The sequence below is a fragment of the Ochotona princeps genome, chromosome 21 (assembly GCF_030435755.1).
Source record: "Ochotona princeps isolate mOchPri1 chromosome 21, mOchPri1.hap1, whole genome shotgun sequence".
Taxonomy (NCBI): domain Eukaryota; kingdom Metazoa; phylum Chordata; class Mammalia; order Lagomorpha; family Ochotonidae; genus Ochotona; species Ochotona princeps.
In genome coordinates, this window is record NC_080852.1 from 3,579,627 (window position 1) to 3,592,625 (window position 12,999).

A 12,999-nucleotide genomic window follows, 5' to 3' on the forward strand; every position below is an offset into this window, starting at 1 on the left:
ACACATTTCTGCTTTCCAACGTGAATTCAGATGTTTAATAAAACTTGACTGCCTGCAACAGGATTTCCACTCATTATATTCATGCGGTTCTTATCGTGTATGAATACTCTGATGTTGAATGAAACCTGTCTGGTAAGTAAAGGCTTGAAGATACACACTACACTCGTAAGGTTTCTCCACTGTATGGACCCTCTGATGTCTGATTAGGTGTGACTCCTGAGAAAAAGCTTTTCCACACTCATTACAATCATAAGGTTTTTCCCCAGTGTGGATTCTCTGATGTATGATCATGGTTGACTTATGAAGAAAAGCTTTTCCACACTCACTACATTCACAAGGTTTTCCCCTGTGTGTATTCTCTGATGTGATCTAATGCTTGACTTACCAGAAAAATGATTTTCCACACTCACTACATTCATAAGGCTTCTCCCCAGTGTGGATTCTCTGATGAGTAATGAAGTTTGACTTACGAATAAAAGCTTTTCCACACTCACTACATTCATAAGGTTTTTACCCTGTGTGGATTCTCTGATGAGTATTGAGGTGTGGCTTACGAGAAAAGCCTTTTCCACACTCACTACATTCATACGGTTTTTCCCCAGTGTGGATTCTCTGATGTCTAATGAGGTGTGGCTTATAAGGAAAGCCTTTCCCACACTCACTACATTCATAAGGTTTCTCCCCAGTGTGGATTCTCTGATGTATGATCATGCTTGACTTATGAAGAAAAGATTTTCCACACTCACTACATCCATAAGGTTTCTCCCCAGTGTGGATCCTCTGATGTGATGTCATGTTTGACTTATCAGAAAAAGCTTTTCCACACTCACTACATTCATACGGTTTTTCCCCAGTGTGGATTCTCTGATGTCTAAAAAGCTGTGGCTTATCAGAAAAGCCTTTCCCACACTCACTACATTCATAAGGTTTCTCCCCAGTGTGGATTCTCTGATGAGTAATGAGGTTTGACTTACGAATAAAAGCTTTTCCACACTCACTACATTCATAAGGCTTCTCCCCAGTGTGGATTCTCTGATGAGTAATGAGGTGTGACTTAAGAATAAAAGCTTTTTCACACTCACTACATGCATAAGGTTTCTCCCCAGTGTGGATTCTCTGATGTCTAAAAAGCTGTGGCTTATCAGAAAAACCTTTCCCACACTCACTACATTCATAAGGCTTCTCCCCAGTGTGGATTCTCTGATGAGGAATGAGGTTTGACTTATGAATAAAAGCTTTTCCACACTCACTACATTCATAAGGTTTTTCCCCTGTGTGGATTCTCTGATGAGTAATGAGGTGTGACTTACGAATAAAAGCTTTTCCACACTCACTACATTCATAAGGTTTTTCCCCTGTGTGTATTCTCTGATGTATGATCATGCTTGACTTATGAAGAAAAGCTTTTCCACACTCACTACATTCATAATGTTTTCCCACAGTGTGGATTCTCTGATGTGCAATGAGGTGTTGCTTATAAGAAAAGTATTTCCCGCACTCAATACATTCATAAGGTTTTCCCCCAGTGTGCATTCTGTGATGTGCGGTCATGTTTGACTTACGAGTAAAAGCTTTTCCACACTCCCTACAATCATAAGGTTTCTCCCCTGTGTGGACCCTCTCATGTATCATTAGGCTTGACTTACGAGGAAACTTTTTTCCACACTCCTTACATTCATAAGATTTTTTTGTGTGGAGTCTCTGTTGCCCAATTAGCGATACTTGTTGGTGAAAGGCTTTTCTGTGCCCATTGCATTCATATGGATTCTCTGCACTTCGAAGGGTCTGATCTCTAATGAGTTCTGACTTCTGGTACATGTTTTCTTTACATTCATTAGACACATATAAATTTTCTCCTGTGTCAGTTCTCTGTTTGGTGGTAAGGCAAGATTTATAGTAGCTAACATGAATTGCTTCTCCCACACTGACAGGTTGCTGATTACATGGGTCTTTGTGGCAAACTTGCCCACTGAAAGTTTTCTCATTTCCATTGTGTTCAAAGGACTGCTGACAAATGTGGATCTTGTCAAACTGACTGAGATTTTCCTCACTCTCGAGGTTGTTCTCAGGGAGATTAGAGGCATGCTTCTTTTCAAATGGCATTTCATCAGGCTTCCTGTGGGAAAAGCAAATTTAAAAGAAACTATGATATCATTTTCTCTCCATTCAAAACGAACCAGATCTTTGAGCCCCTCCAGGGAGTTGTTGCCCCTCTCACCTCTTCCAACTTCAACTGGTCAATTAACACTAAAAATTTGGTCTGCAACTGCTTTTCATTGTCTTTTTCTATACTATATTAAAGGAAAGAATCACCAAGCTTTCCTGATAACATTTGGTTCAGTGGACAAGATGCGAAGTGAAAAAGAATTTTTGCTCCTATACAAGAGTTATGAGGCTGAAGGGAGCAAAGAGAAGATTCGAAGAGGTTTGTACTAAACCTCTGGAAATGACCCTTGGCACCTCATGCCTTTGCACAAAGAGGAACACAAACACACACTCACAAATTCCCCAGCCACTGCCTAGCTCCAGATAAATATTCAGATGGATTGTACTTGGATAGGCTTCAGCACAAAGCAACATGAAGTGGAGTTACAGGAGACTCAACTGAGCCAGACTGCAATACATGCTGGTGGAAAATGAATAGAGGCAAGCCATGGCAGTCAGGGGGATGTTGGTGATGGACACATGATCCCTGGGAGCAGGAGATCCATTGGGGCCCTGGTAGCCTTGTCTGGGCCCTTGGGCACAGCTGTGTGATGAGCCCAGTTTATGAGCCCCAGTGGCTGTATGTGTGGTGGTTTATGTTGCTTGGTCTGGGTCCTTGGCTGTCCAGTGCAATGGGTCCTGGGTCTGCTAATCCTGGGAGTAGAGGGTGTGGCAGGGCCCAAGTCACCTGGCTTGGATACTTTACATGCCTGCTTGGTGGTGCTAGCTCAGTGAGCGCTGAGGGTGGGGCTCCACTGGGGCAGGATTGACTGGCTCGAGGTCTTGGTGCACTTGCAAGAACAGGTCCTCCTCAGTTGAAAAGAAGTATTGGACAACTGGCCTGGCTCCACCTGGAGATGGAAGCCCACTGAGGCCTGGAAAGTACATCTGGACCATCCAAGAGAAAGGAGGAGAGAAGAGATTGAATAACTACCCCAGCCATATGATGACAGCAAATATTAGGGAGAAAGGAGACTCCAAGGTCAACCATGACAGCCAATGAACATTGAAAGGGTTCCATCTTGCTTGAATTGGTGAGATGGACATCATTTTAGAACTATCAGAACCACCTGGACAGAAACCTTTCAGTGTGTGCCACATTGACAACCTGGTTTGGTACCAGGGGCCCAATACCCATCCTGAAGTACTAGGGTGGTTGGGAGGCCTGGTATAGCTTCTCTGAATATCATTTAACCCTGACCTAAAACAGGAAGGAGAAATAGAAAATTTGAAAATGATCACACCAATTTCTCCTTAATGATCAAATACACACACACACACGCACACACATTGAGTGCAATTAAATCACACACACACACACACACACATACACACACACAATACATAGAAATCCAATTTGTGAAGAAATGACTAAGTTGCACCGCCCCAGTCCCACCCACCTCTCAATGTTGGAGGTGGGTGGAGCCTAGGCCTGCCTTGTTCCCAAGGTATCTGCTCCCAGTGTATTCACCAGGAAGGGTGAAGCCTCTTGAGTCCAGGCTGGCCAAGGCCCAACTCATGCAATGGTCATAGTGGCTGAACCTAGAGTCCCAAGCATGGACTCCAATCTGGTTCAGGTCCTCCCAGGAACAGCAAGTGTATGTGAGGATAGAGAAAGTATGTAGATTTCTACTAAATACCAGTTGCTCACATTTAGGAGGTGGATACAGAAACTGGATCTCAAAGTCGTTTTTTGTAATGCATCTTTTTAGAGACAGAGAAGTTTTATTTGCAAAGTGATCATGTGAGCAGGGGAAGAGGAGGGAAGAGGAAAGCACTTCTTGAGAGAAAACTAGGTGGTGGTGTGCTTCTTGAAATTGGAGACACCCAGTTAGTAACTTGAATGTTGTCCCAACCCTTGGTTACTGAAGCAGGATGTATAAGTGGAAAAAAGGACCCACTCCTCTGTTTTCTCCAAATTCCTGTGAATCCCATCCTTTCACCCTATTCCACAATCCTACATTTCTATACTAAGTTAAAGAAAAGAATCACTGAGCTTTCCTGGTAACATTTGGTTCAGTGCACAATGTGAGACTTCAAAAAGATTTCTAGCTTTTATACAAGAGCTGTGTGGCTGGACTTAGCAAAGAGAAGACTCCACAAGTTTTGTATTAAATTTGTGGAAATAATCCGTGGCATCCCGTGCCTCTGCACAAACATGAACACACCCACCCACACACATAATCCCCAGTCACTGCCTACCTCCAGCAACACTTCCAGATTGATTGTGCTTTTAGGAAGTAGGGGGTAGACATAGGAAATATAAAAGTTTAGGACTTTAAAGTCTCTAATCACCAACTGCCATTTTCACTTTTGCTATCATGTCATTTTTCATTTTAGAAGCAAGTCTCTGGGTCTTTATATTTTGAGCACTGTTGCATTGACAGTCCCCAGAAAAGGCCAATTTTCTTCATGACTTAGTACTCTGTAAGCGGATCCTGAATCCCAACTACCTGACATGGGACCAAAGTTCTGGCCTCCTTTTTCATGCTTCACACTGAGTTATTGTCATTGGGGGAGGGATGAGAGTCCAGGCACAAAAAAAAATATTCACTTTGGTTTGAGTTTTAATGCACCATTTTGAAGAGGTGTTCACATGAGTCCCCCCAAGGGCAAAGTGAAAGAAACATATTCACAATGGGCAATAATGTCTGCCATCTCACCCAGAAAAAAGGGTGAGACTTGTGGCTTCCTTCTCCCAATGTTATGGGCTAGGCAGCCAGTTCAGGGTCACCAGCTTGGGAGCCACACTCCCACTCCATCTAGGATTTCCCTTCTGCCCACCTGTGACACTCACCTATCATCACCTGGAACTGAGAGAGGAAGTGGTATTGCATTTTTTTGTAACAACTCCCCTCGCAAGCCCCCATAAAGGCCCATGATAGGGAGAGGCTTTCTGTCTTGGTCACATGTTTCTGAAGAATCTAGATGTTTTGTGCTTTTGTGATTCTACCTTAATTGCTTGGCTGGGAGCTGTGTGAACTCCTGGCCTGACAGTCTATGTGACAGCCACCCAGCAGGACACCTGCCAGGTCATGTACGTAGACCACTCCTCAGGAAGGAGGTCCCTTGTGTTTGATAAGAGTCATTGCCCTATAGCCCATCAATTTGTACCTTTTGAAAGTTGCTTGCTTCCAACCTACTATTACAAGCCTCTCAACTTGCTCATTTTGAAAGTTAACAGCTAAAACATTACAATCTTAACTGTATAATTATATGGAATTGTCCTGGCATGGGTTGGGGGCAGAACAGGCTGAATCAGTTCACATCATCCACTGGCAAATCCAAGCACCAGAACAGAGTGTGGGTCAAGCCAGAATTGGTTGCAACAAAAACCAGTACACATTACGGAATGCCAAGGTGAGGTGACGTATGCCAGATGTGAACACAGCATCCAACCAGCACACGTGAGAACCAGGAATGGAGGGGGCGGAGCTGGTAGGGGGAATATGTGAGTGGGGGTTTCCCTAGCTGGCCAGCTACTCCTACTGGAGATCATGAGCTGGGATGAGGACAGATCAGACAAGGCAGGGCTACAACACCTGTGGGCCTCATGTAGACTAGATCAGAGAAAGGCTAGGCTGGGCGGATTATTCCTGCTGGTGTACACTACATCACAATGGTTGAGGGTTGTTTGGGCTTAGCCACAGCAACAGCTGGCAGAAGCTGGCACCGGGTGCTAATTCTGTCAAGTAGAACCACAGAACCACCTGGAGAGTGCATAATCCGGAGGTGGGAGTAGGCTGGGAGGGAAATAGAAGGATCCTCTCTCTTGGGTTACCACTAACAGAGGAAGGCACAGAAACAAGGATAGGAGCAGGGGTGGCTAGACAGAAAGGCACCCAACAACATACATGAGGGCTGAATAGTTGAGCTGGTTAGATGGAACTAAGCTTTAATACCCACTGACATGTATGAGAGCTGAATGGGGTGTGGTACAGACTGGACTAGTCTGCTACACATACTGGAAAACCAGGGTAGGGGGCAAGCTTGGTGGGGGTTATTGTGGGTTGCTCTGACTAGGCTGCAACTCCCACTTGTTTGTGTGATGGCTGAGTATAAAGTGCGAATGATTCAGGCTAGACTGCAGCACCCATTGGTTCCAGTAGAAAACAGGGTTGGAAACAGAACCAACCCAGCAATTGCAACCACAAGCTGATTGAGGTTATGGAGTGTGCCGGGCCCTGTGCTTGCTAGTATACACAAGAATCTGGTCTGCAAACACCTCAGACAAAGTTTCTTTGCGGATCCCCCCAATCAAACTGTCAGACTCAGAACCCTAACCATGAAAAGACAAGAGGACAGAACAAGTCAATCAACCACTTCAGCTATACGTTGCCAGTGAAAAACTGGGCAAATGGAGCCTCTATGAAGGACTGTGTCAATCAGTGGTTTCTTCAATGCCCTCATCGTGCTTGGAGTGGCGAGACTGGCAGCAATTCATACCTGTTGAACTATCAAAACCACTTGAGCAAGACCCTCAGAGCATGCCCCACATCACGGACCTGGGATGGGTTGGAGACTGGGTGGGCTTCTCCCATAAAATCTTTTACCTCAGATATATGAAGGAAACAATATGGAAATAATAGTCTTACCCATTTTCCAGTAACCCTGGAACTTCTTTACCCTAATTAACTATGTAACAATTGTCAAAAATACAATTAAAAAATGGGAAAAGGAAAAAAAAATTTGTATTTATATTTACTGGAAATTTAGATATACAGAGAGGATGTGAGACACACAGGAAGATCTTCCATGTGGTGATTCACTTCCCAAAAATTTGTAACTTTCAGAGCTGAGCAGCTTTAAAGCCAAAAACCAGGAGCTTCTTCTGGGTCTCCCACGCAGCTGTATAGTCAGAAGCATGTGGGGTGTCCTCAACAGTTTTCCCAGGCCAAAGGCTACTGAGGTCCATGCAGTTCATGTGAAAGACATGAAGTTGTGAAGAGAACTTTTCCATTGAAGGCAAGGCTGCAAGGAATTTCCCGTGTCTACAACCATCTGAAAAGCAGTTCTACCTCTCTTTGCATAGACACCAGACAACCCGACAGAGATTTCTGTAATCTATTTAGGCATTGTCAGACACTGTGGAGTTGCTTTTTACGATCAATATGAGCTTGGAAGATGATGTTACTTATAATGTCTTAGCAAAAGTGCCTTTTACTATTTTTGCTCTCTCGGATGCCCACTAATCATATGAAAAATCGAGGGAGTTAAGTCCCTACAGACAGCAGGAACATATGCTTAGGGTTGTCCTCCCACATTGACCATATCCTAATCAAGGATGTTAAGTCCCTAGTTGTAGTGGAAATCTATTCTTTCTGTCTTTCCTTAATCTTTATGTCCCTCCTTCTGTGATACACTTCCTCCATTAACTAATTCAAGACCAAGTTGTAGACTCAGGAGTGTAATAGGAATATGTTACTGACTGACATGTACTATGTATTGAGAACTTCCTGACAACAGGATTAGGGCGGCTGATATCCTGCCTCAAGGGGAAACAATTGGCAGAACTATCCTTAGGAATGCCCCATTGACCAGGTGTGAAGAGTGGGTGCCAGAATTGGTGAAGGATTTTGTATAAAAAAAAAGAGGACAGTTTTTAAAATTGTCCATTATGATCCTGAAACTGTAGTGGTCCATTTATTTTCTATGCCTACTCCAAGCACCCTTCTCAATTTCTGAACTTCACTTGAGCTGGACTCTGGCAATAGGCAGAGAGCTGGCTGTTAAGTGGGGCTGCCAGGGCACAAAACATTGTTCATATATGATCCCAGTGCATGCAAGGTGAGGGCCAGCCACTAGGTTACCATGTCATGCCATAAGGTTTAATCTTTACAAATGACTTATGAGGGCCTTTCGATGACCCCCTGTACATTTCATACATGAGTTGAGAAAAGCCAGTTTCTTGAACTTTCTCACTCATGTGCCTGCCTAGCTCTGAGAGCTGAACAGCCATAGAATGGCCGGTGCAGATTTGAAGCTGTGTAGTAGCAGCTATTTCATTGCTGGTTGAGAGCCAACCAATGCAATGGGAAGTGTCTTACCCATAGGTTCCTGTCCAGACAAGGAATGCTCAGGGCACACTCAAAAATCTGAGACCCTTCTGATAATGTTTGCTGTCTCCATTCAAGAGGCACACCATCTCCTGGCTCTCTCCCAAGAAATGCTATTTGATTCCCTCTGCTTTCTACATTCACCTGGTCACTTTGCAAATAAAACTACTGTCTGCAAATGAAAAAAAAAAAAGAGAGAGAGAGAGAAAGAATGAAATCCTATTTCTCAAGTCTCATTTTTGTACAATTTCCCTTTCACGTTGTGTTTCAATTATGCCCAGAGCTAATGCTAAGCATCTTTGTGGCAATGCAGCTCTCTTTTCAGTTATTATAAAATTTTTGGAATTAAAACTTGCCTGAAGATTATTTCTTGACCTTTCTGATTAGCTCCAAACAGCTCATTCTTTCCATGGGGATCTGAAATGAGGAAAAGAGTAACCATATCTATGAATCACATCTAAATGTTTCTTTTCAAATGTTCTAGTGAAGCCAATGAGATTTGTTGCCAATCTAGATACAGCACATTTTAATATTAGTGAAATGTGGACATTTATGAGCATTTTTAAATAGGCATTACATCTCATCCATTAATGCCTTAACATAATACCTATTTTTTTAAAATAAAAATTTCAGTTACGTGAGATTGCGTATTTAACTTAAAGCAGGATATGACAGAAAATATGGTATAAAATTTCAAAATAAGGTTTGGAGTATCTTACATCCTATCTTAGCTCTAGTTTATCTTTTCCTGGCTACTCTGCTATCAATACAACTTCCTGAAAATGTATCTTGGGAGGTGGCAGATGTGATTCAAGTGTTTGTGATCATGAAAAGACACATATATTCTTCTAAATTAATGGTGACAGGCTGGCAAATTGCTAGAATAAACCTATTCATGGAGAATATAGAATTCCTATGTCTCGCCAGCTGTCCTTCTGGAAGAAACTCAGAGTAAAAATCAAATATAATTCCAGTCAACATTTACTAAGCTATGTATCAATTCCCCTGTCCATTAAGTGCTGACCTACCTGGAAATCTCTGCTTCACAGGTTTCTCCACTGTCCATGGTGCTGATCCTTGCTCCAACCTGAAGATCACATCAGGCTTTGTCATGGAGTACCCTGTTCATGGAGAATGATGCAGATTTTCCAAAATCACCATTAGTCTTACCAACTACTACACTTTATAAGCTCTTCTTTCATTAGTAAACTATACAGAAGTGTTCTGCTTAGGCATGACAGAACTTCACTCACCCAAGGACAGCAGATTGTTATAGGTCTCAAGCATCACCTCCTTATACAGGGTCTGCTGAGTACTGTCCATTGTCTGCCATTCTTCCTGGGTAAAGTCCACAGCCACATCTTCAAATGACACCAACACCTGTAACAGCACATGTCTCCTCAGTTCTGGATCATTAAACAGAAACAGTGACTGTGCATTTTTTATATATTTAATTTGCAACTTCTATGGACAGAATTTAATTTACAATTCATACAGCATCATAGAATAACAGTTAAATAAAAATACCTTGTGCTGTATTACTTTTGCAATTCCAATATTACAAAAGAATATTTCTTATTCTATTAAAGATTGGGGCTAGCTCTATTTGGAATGTTTTGTAGAAATCTGTGGTGAAGCCATCTGGGCCTGGGCTTTTCTTTGTTGGGAGATGTTTAATCATTGACTCGACCTCTGTTTGGTTATGTGTTTGTTCAGGTCTTCTGTTGCCTCAGAGGTAAGTCTTGGTAAGTGGTGGAAGTCTAGGAACCTTTCTATTTCCTGGTTGTTTTCTGATTTGTTGGAGTATAGTTCCTTGTAGTAATTTTTAATAATTTTTTAATGCTTGCAGTGTCTGTTGTTATGTTGCCTTTTTCATCTTTTTTTATAAGGTTTTATTTATTTATTTTTTATTACAAAGTCAGATATACAGAGAGGAGGAGAGACAGAGAGGAAGATTTTCCATCTGATGTTTCACTCCCCAAGTGAGCCGCAACAGCTGGTGCTGTGCTGATCCGATGCCGGGAACCAGGAACCTCTTCCGGGTCTCCCACACAGGTCCCAAAGCTTTGGGCCATCTTCCACTGCTTTCCCAGGCCACAAGCAGGGAGCTGGATGGGAAGTAGAGCTGCCAGGATTAGAACCGGCACCCATATGGGATCCCGGGGCATTCAAGGTGAGGACTTTAGCCACCAGGCCACGCCGCCAGGCCCGCCTTTTTCATCTTTGATGCTGCTAATTCTCGCTTTCTCTCTCTCTTTTTTTAAAGATTTATTTATTTTCATTACAAAGTCAGATATACAGAGAGGAGGAGAGACAGAGAGGAAGATCTTCCATCCGATGATTCACTCCCCAAGTGAGCCGCAACGGCCGGTGCGCGCCAATCCGAAGCTGGGAACCAGGAACCTCTTCCAGGTCTCCCACACGGGGGTTAAGGGACCCAAAGCACTGGGCCATCCTCAACTGCTTTCCCAGGCCACAAGCAGGGAGTTGGATGGGAAGTAGAGCTGCCGGGATTAGAACCGATACCATATGGGATCCCAGGGCGTTCAAGGCGAGGACTTTAGCTGCTAGGCCATGCCGCTGGGCCCACTTACTCTTGTTTTTTCCTTTGTCAGTCAGGCCAGTGGGATGTCTGTTTTATTTATCTTCTCAAGAAACCAGCTTTTTGATTCACTGATATTGTGTATAGTTTTTTTTATTTCTATTTGATTTAGTCGTTCCCTTGTTTTGATAATTTCTTGTATCCTATTGTTTGTTAATTCTGCTGCTGTTTTTCCATTTTCTAGATGTGTGTGCTTAATTCCTGTATTTGATAACTTTCTTGGGCCTTGACATGAGCACTAATTGCAATGAGCTTACTACATAACACTGCTTTAGTGGTGTCCCGCAAGTTTTGGAATGTTGTATCTGCTTTTGCGATGGTTTCCATAAATTTTTTATCGCATCTTTAATTTCTTCTCTAACATATTCTTTCTCTAATAGCATATTGTTCATCCTCAAAGATTTTACATAATTCCTGGGATATTTTGAATTCTTGATCTCCAATTTTATTCCATGGTGGTCTGAGAAGATTCATGGTATGATTGTGATTTTTTTGAAGTTAGTTATACTTGCTTTCTGTCCTATCATGTAGTCTATCCTGGAGAAGAAGCTATGCACTACTGAAAAAAACTGTATAACCTCGAGCCTAAGAATGAAAGGTTCCATTAATGTCTACTAAGTCCAGTTGTTCTATTGTTTGTGTGAGCTCTGTAGTTTCTCTGTGGAGCTTTTGTCTCATTGATCTGTCTATTGGTGCTAATGGGTGTTCACATATCGCATGATTTTTGTGTGTTCATCTGCATATCCCTATTATTCTATAAGAAATTGCTTCACGAACTTGGGTGCATGTGAATTTGAGGCATACATATTACGGAAGGAAATCACTTACTGTTGGATCATTCCATTCAACAATATCAAGTGCCCTTCAGTGTCCTTTTCGATGTTTGTCACATTGAAGTCTGTTTCATCTGAAATCAGGACCACTACGCCAACCTTTTTTTCTCATCCACTGGTGTGAAATATCTTTTTCTATCCCTTCAGTTTCACTTTCGTAGCATATTTTCTGGTTAGATGTGTCTCTTGCAGGCAACAGATAATTGGATTCTGTTTGTTGATCCAATCTGCTAATCTATGTCTTTTGACTGATGAATTGAGGCCACTTATGTTAAGAGTTGATACTGAAAGACTGCGACTTTGTCCTGCTATGTGTCTGTGTGTTTGTGCGTGTTGGTATCTGATTGTTTTGCCTTGTGTGGACTTCAGTGCAAAGGTCTTCTCATGTGCCATCCTTACTTATGGTTTCCTATTTTTTTTTCTGTGATTAGCACATTTATAAGGAGATTTTGTAGGACTAGTTTTGTGTTGGCATATTCTTCCAGTTTCTCCTTGCTATGGAAGTATCTAATTTCGAATACAAATAAGATCTTTGCTGGGTATATTATTTTTGGTTGACAGTTGTTCTGTTTCAGGATTTGAAAGATTTTATTCCATTCTCTCTTTGCTTGGAGCATTTGAACTGAGAAATTAGCAGTGATCCTGATTGGCCTATCCCTAAACGTTAGCTTGTCGATGTTTCGTGCTAGTCTCAGAATCCTTTCTTTGTATTCATTGGAGGGGAGCTTGAGTACCACATGTCTGCATGATTGTCTCTTTGGGTCAAATCTGTTGCGGGTTCTCTGATCTTCCTGAATTTGGGCTGGGTTCAGGATCTAACTTTTGGAAGTTCTCCTGCATAATTTCACTGAGCACTGGTTACATACCTGTCTCTCTTTCTACTCCTTCTGGAAGGCCTATAATTCTGATATTTGATTTCTTCATGTTGTCATTCATTTCCTGTATGGCCTTATTGGCCTTGTTCAAATGTATCTCCTGCTGATTGATGATCTGCCTATTTTCATTCTGGAAATCTTCCAATTCAGAGATCCTGTCTTCTGCTGCATTAATTCTGTTGGATAGGCTCTCAACTCTGTGCTGCAGGTCAAGGATTTCATTTGTTGACTAATTTTGTTTCTGTGTTCATGTAGCTTTTGAATTCTTTAAACTCCTCCCATCATTTTACATCGTCTCTGAAGAGTTTTATAATTATTTTCCTGAATTCCTTGTCTGATAGGTCATCAATTTCTTCATCTGTCATCTCTGTTATTGACCAGTCCTTTTGGTGACTTTTTGGGTTGGCACTGGCTCCTTCCTCTGACTC

At 42.2% G+C, this 12,999-nt stretch overlaps 1 protein-coding gene and 1 pseudogene across 1 annotated transcript; one reads left to right on the top strand and one right to left on the bottom strand.

Annotated features, from left to right (window-relative positions):
- Positions 1 to 12,999, top strand: part of LOC131482929 (zinc finger protein 850-like) — a 420,589-nt pseudogene that overhangs the window by 326,482 nt on the left and 81,108 nt on the right.
- On the bottom strand, positions 315 to 9,327 carry LOC131477957 (zinc finger protein OZF-like; the record flags this gene model as incomplete). The annotated part of the gene is given in 4 exon segments (XM_058679148.1): positions 315 to 392; positions 394 to 1,701; positions 2,219 to 2,291; positions 9,290 to 9,327. Coding segments are annotated over 4 exon segments (1,497 nt in total), but the record flags the coding sequence as incomplete, so codon positions are not given.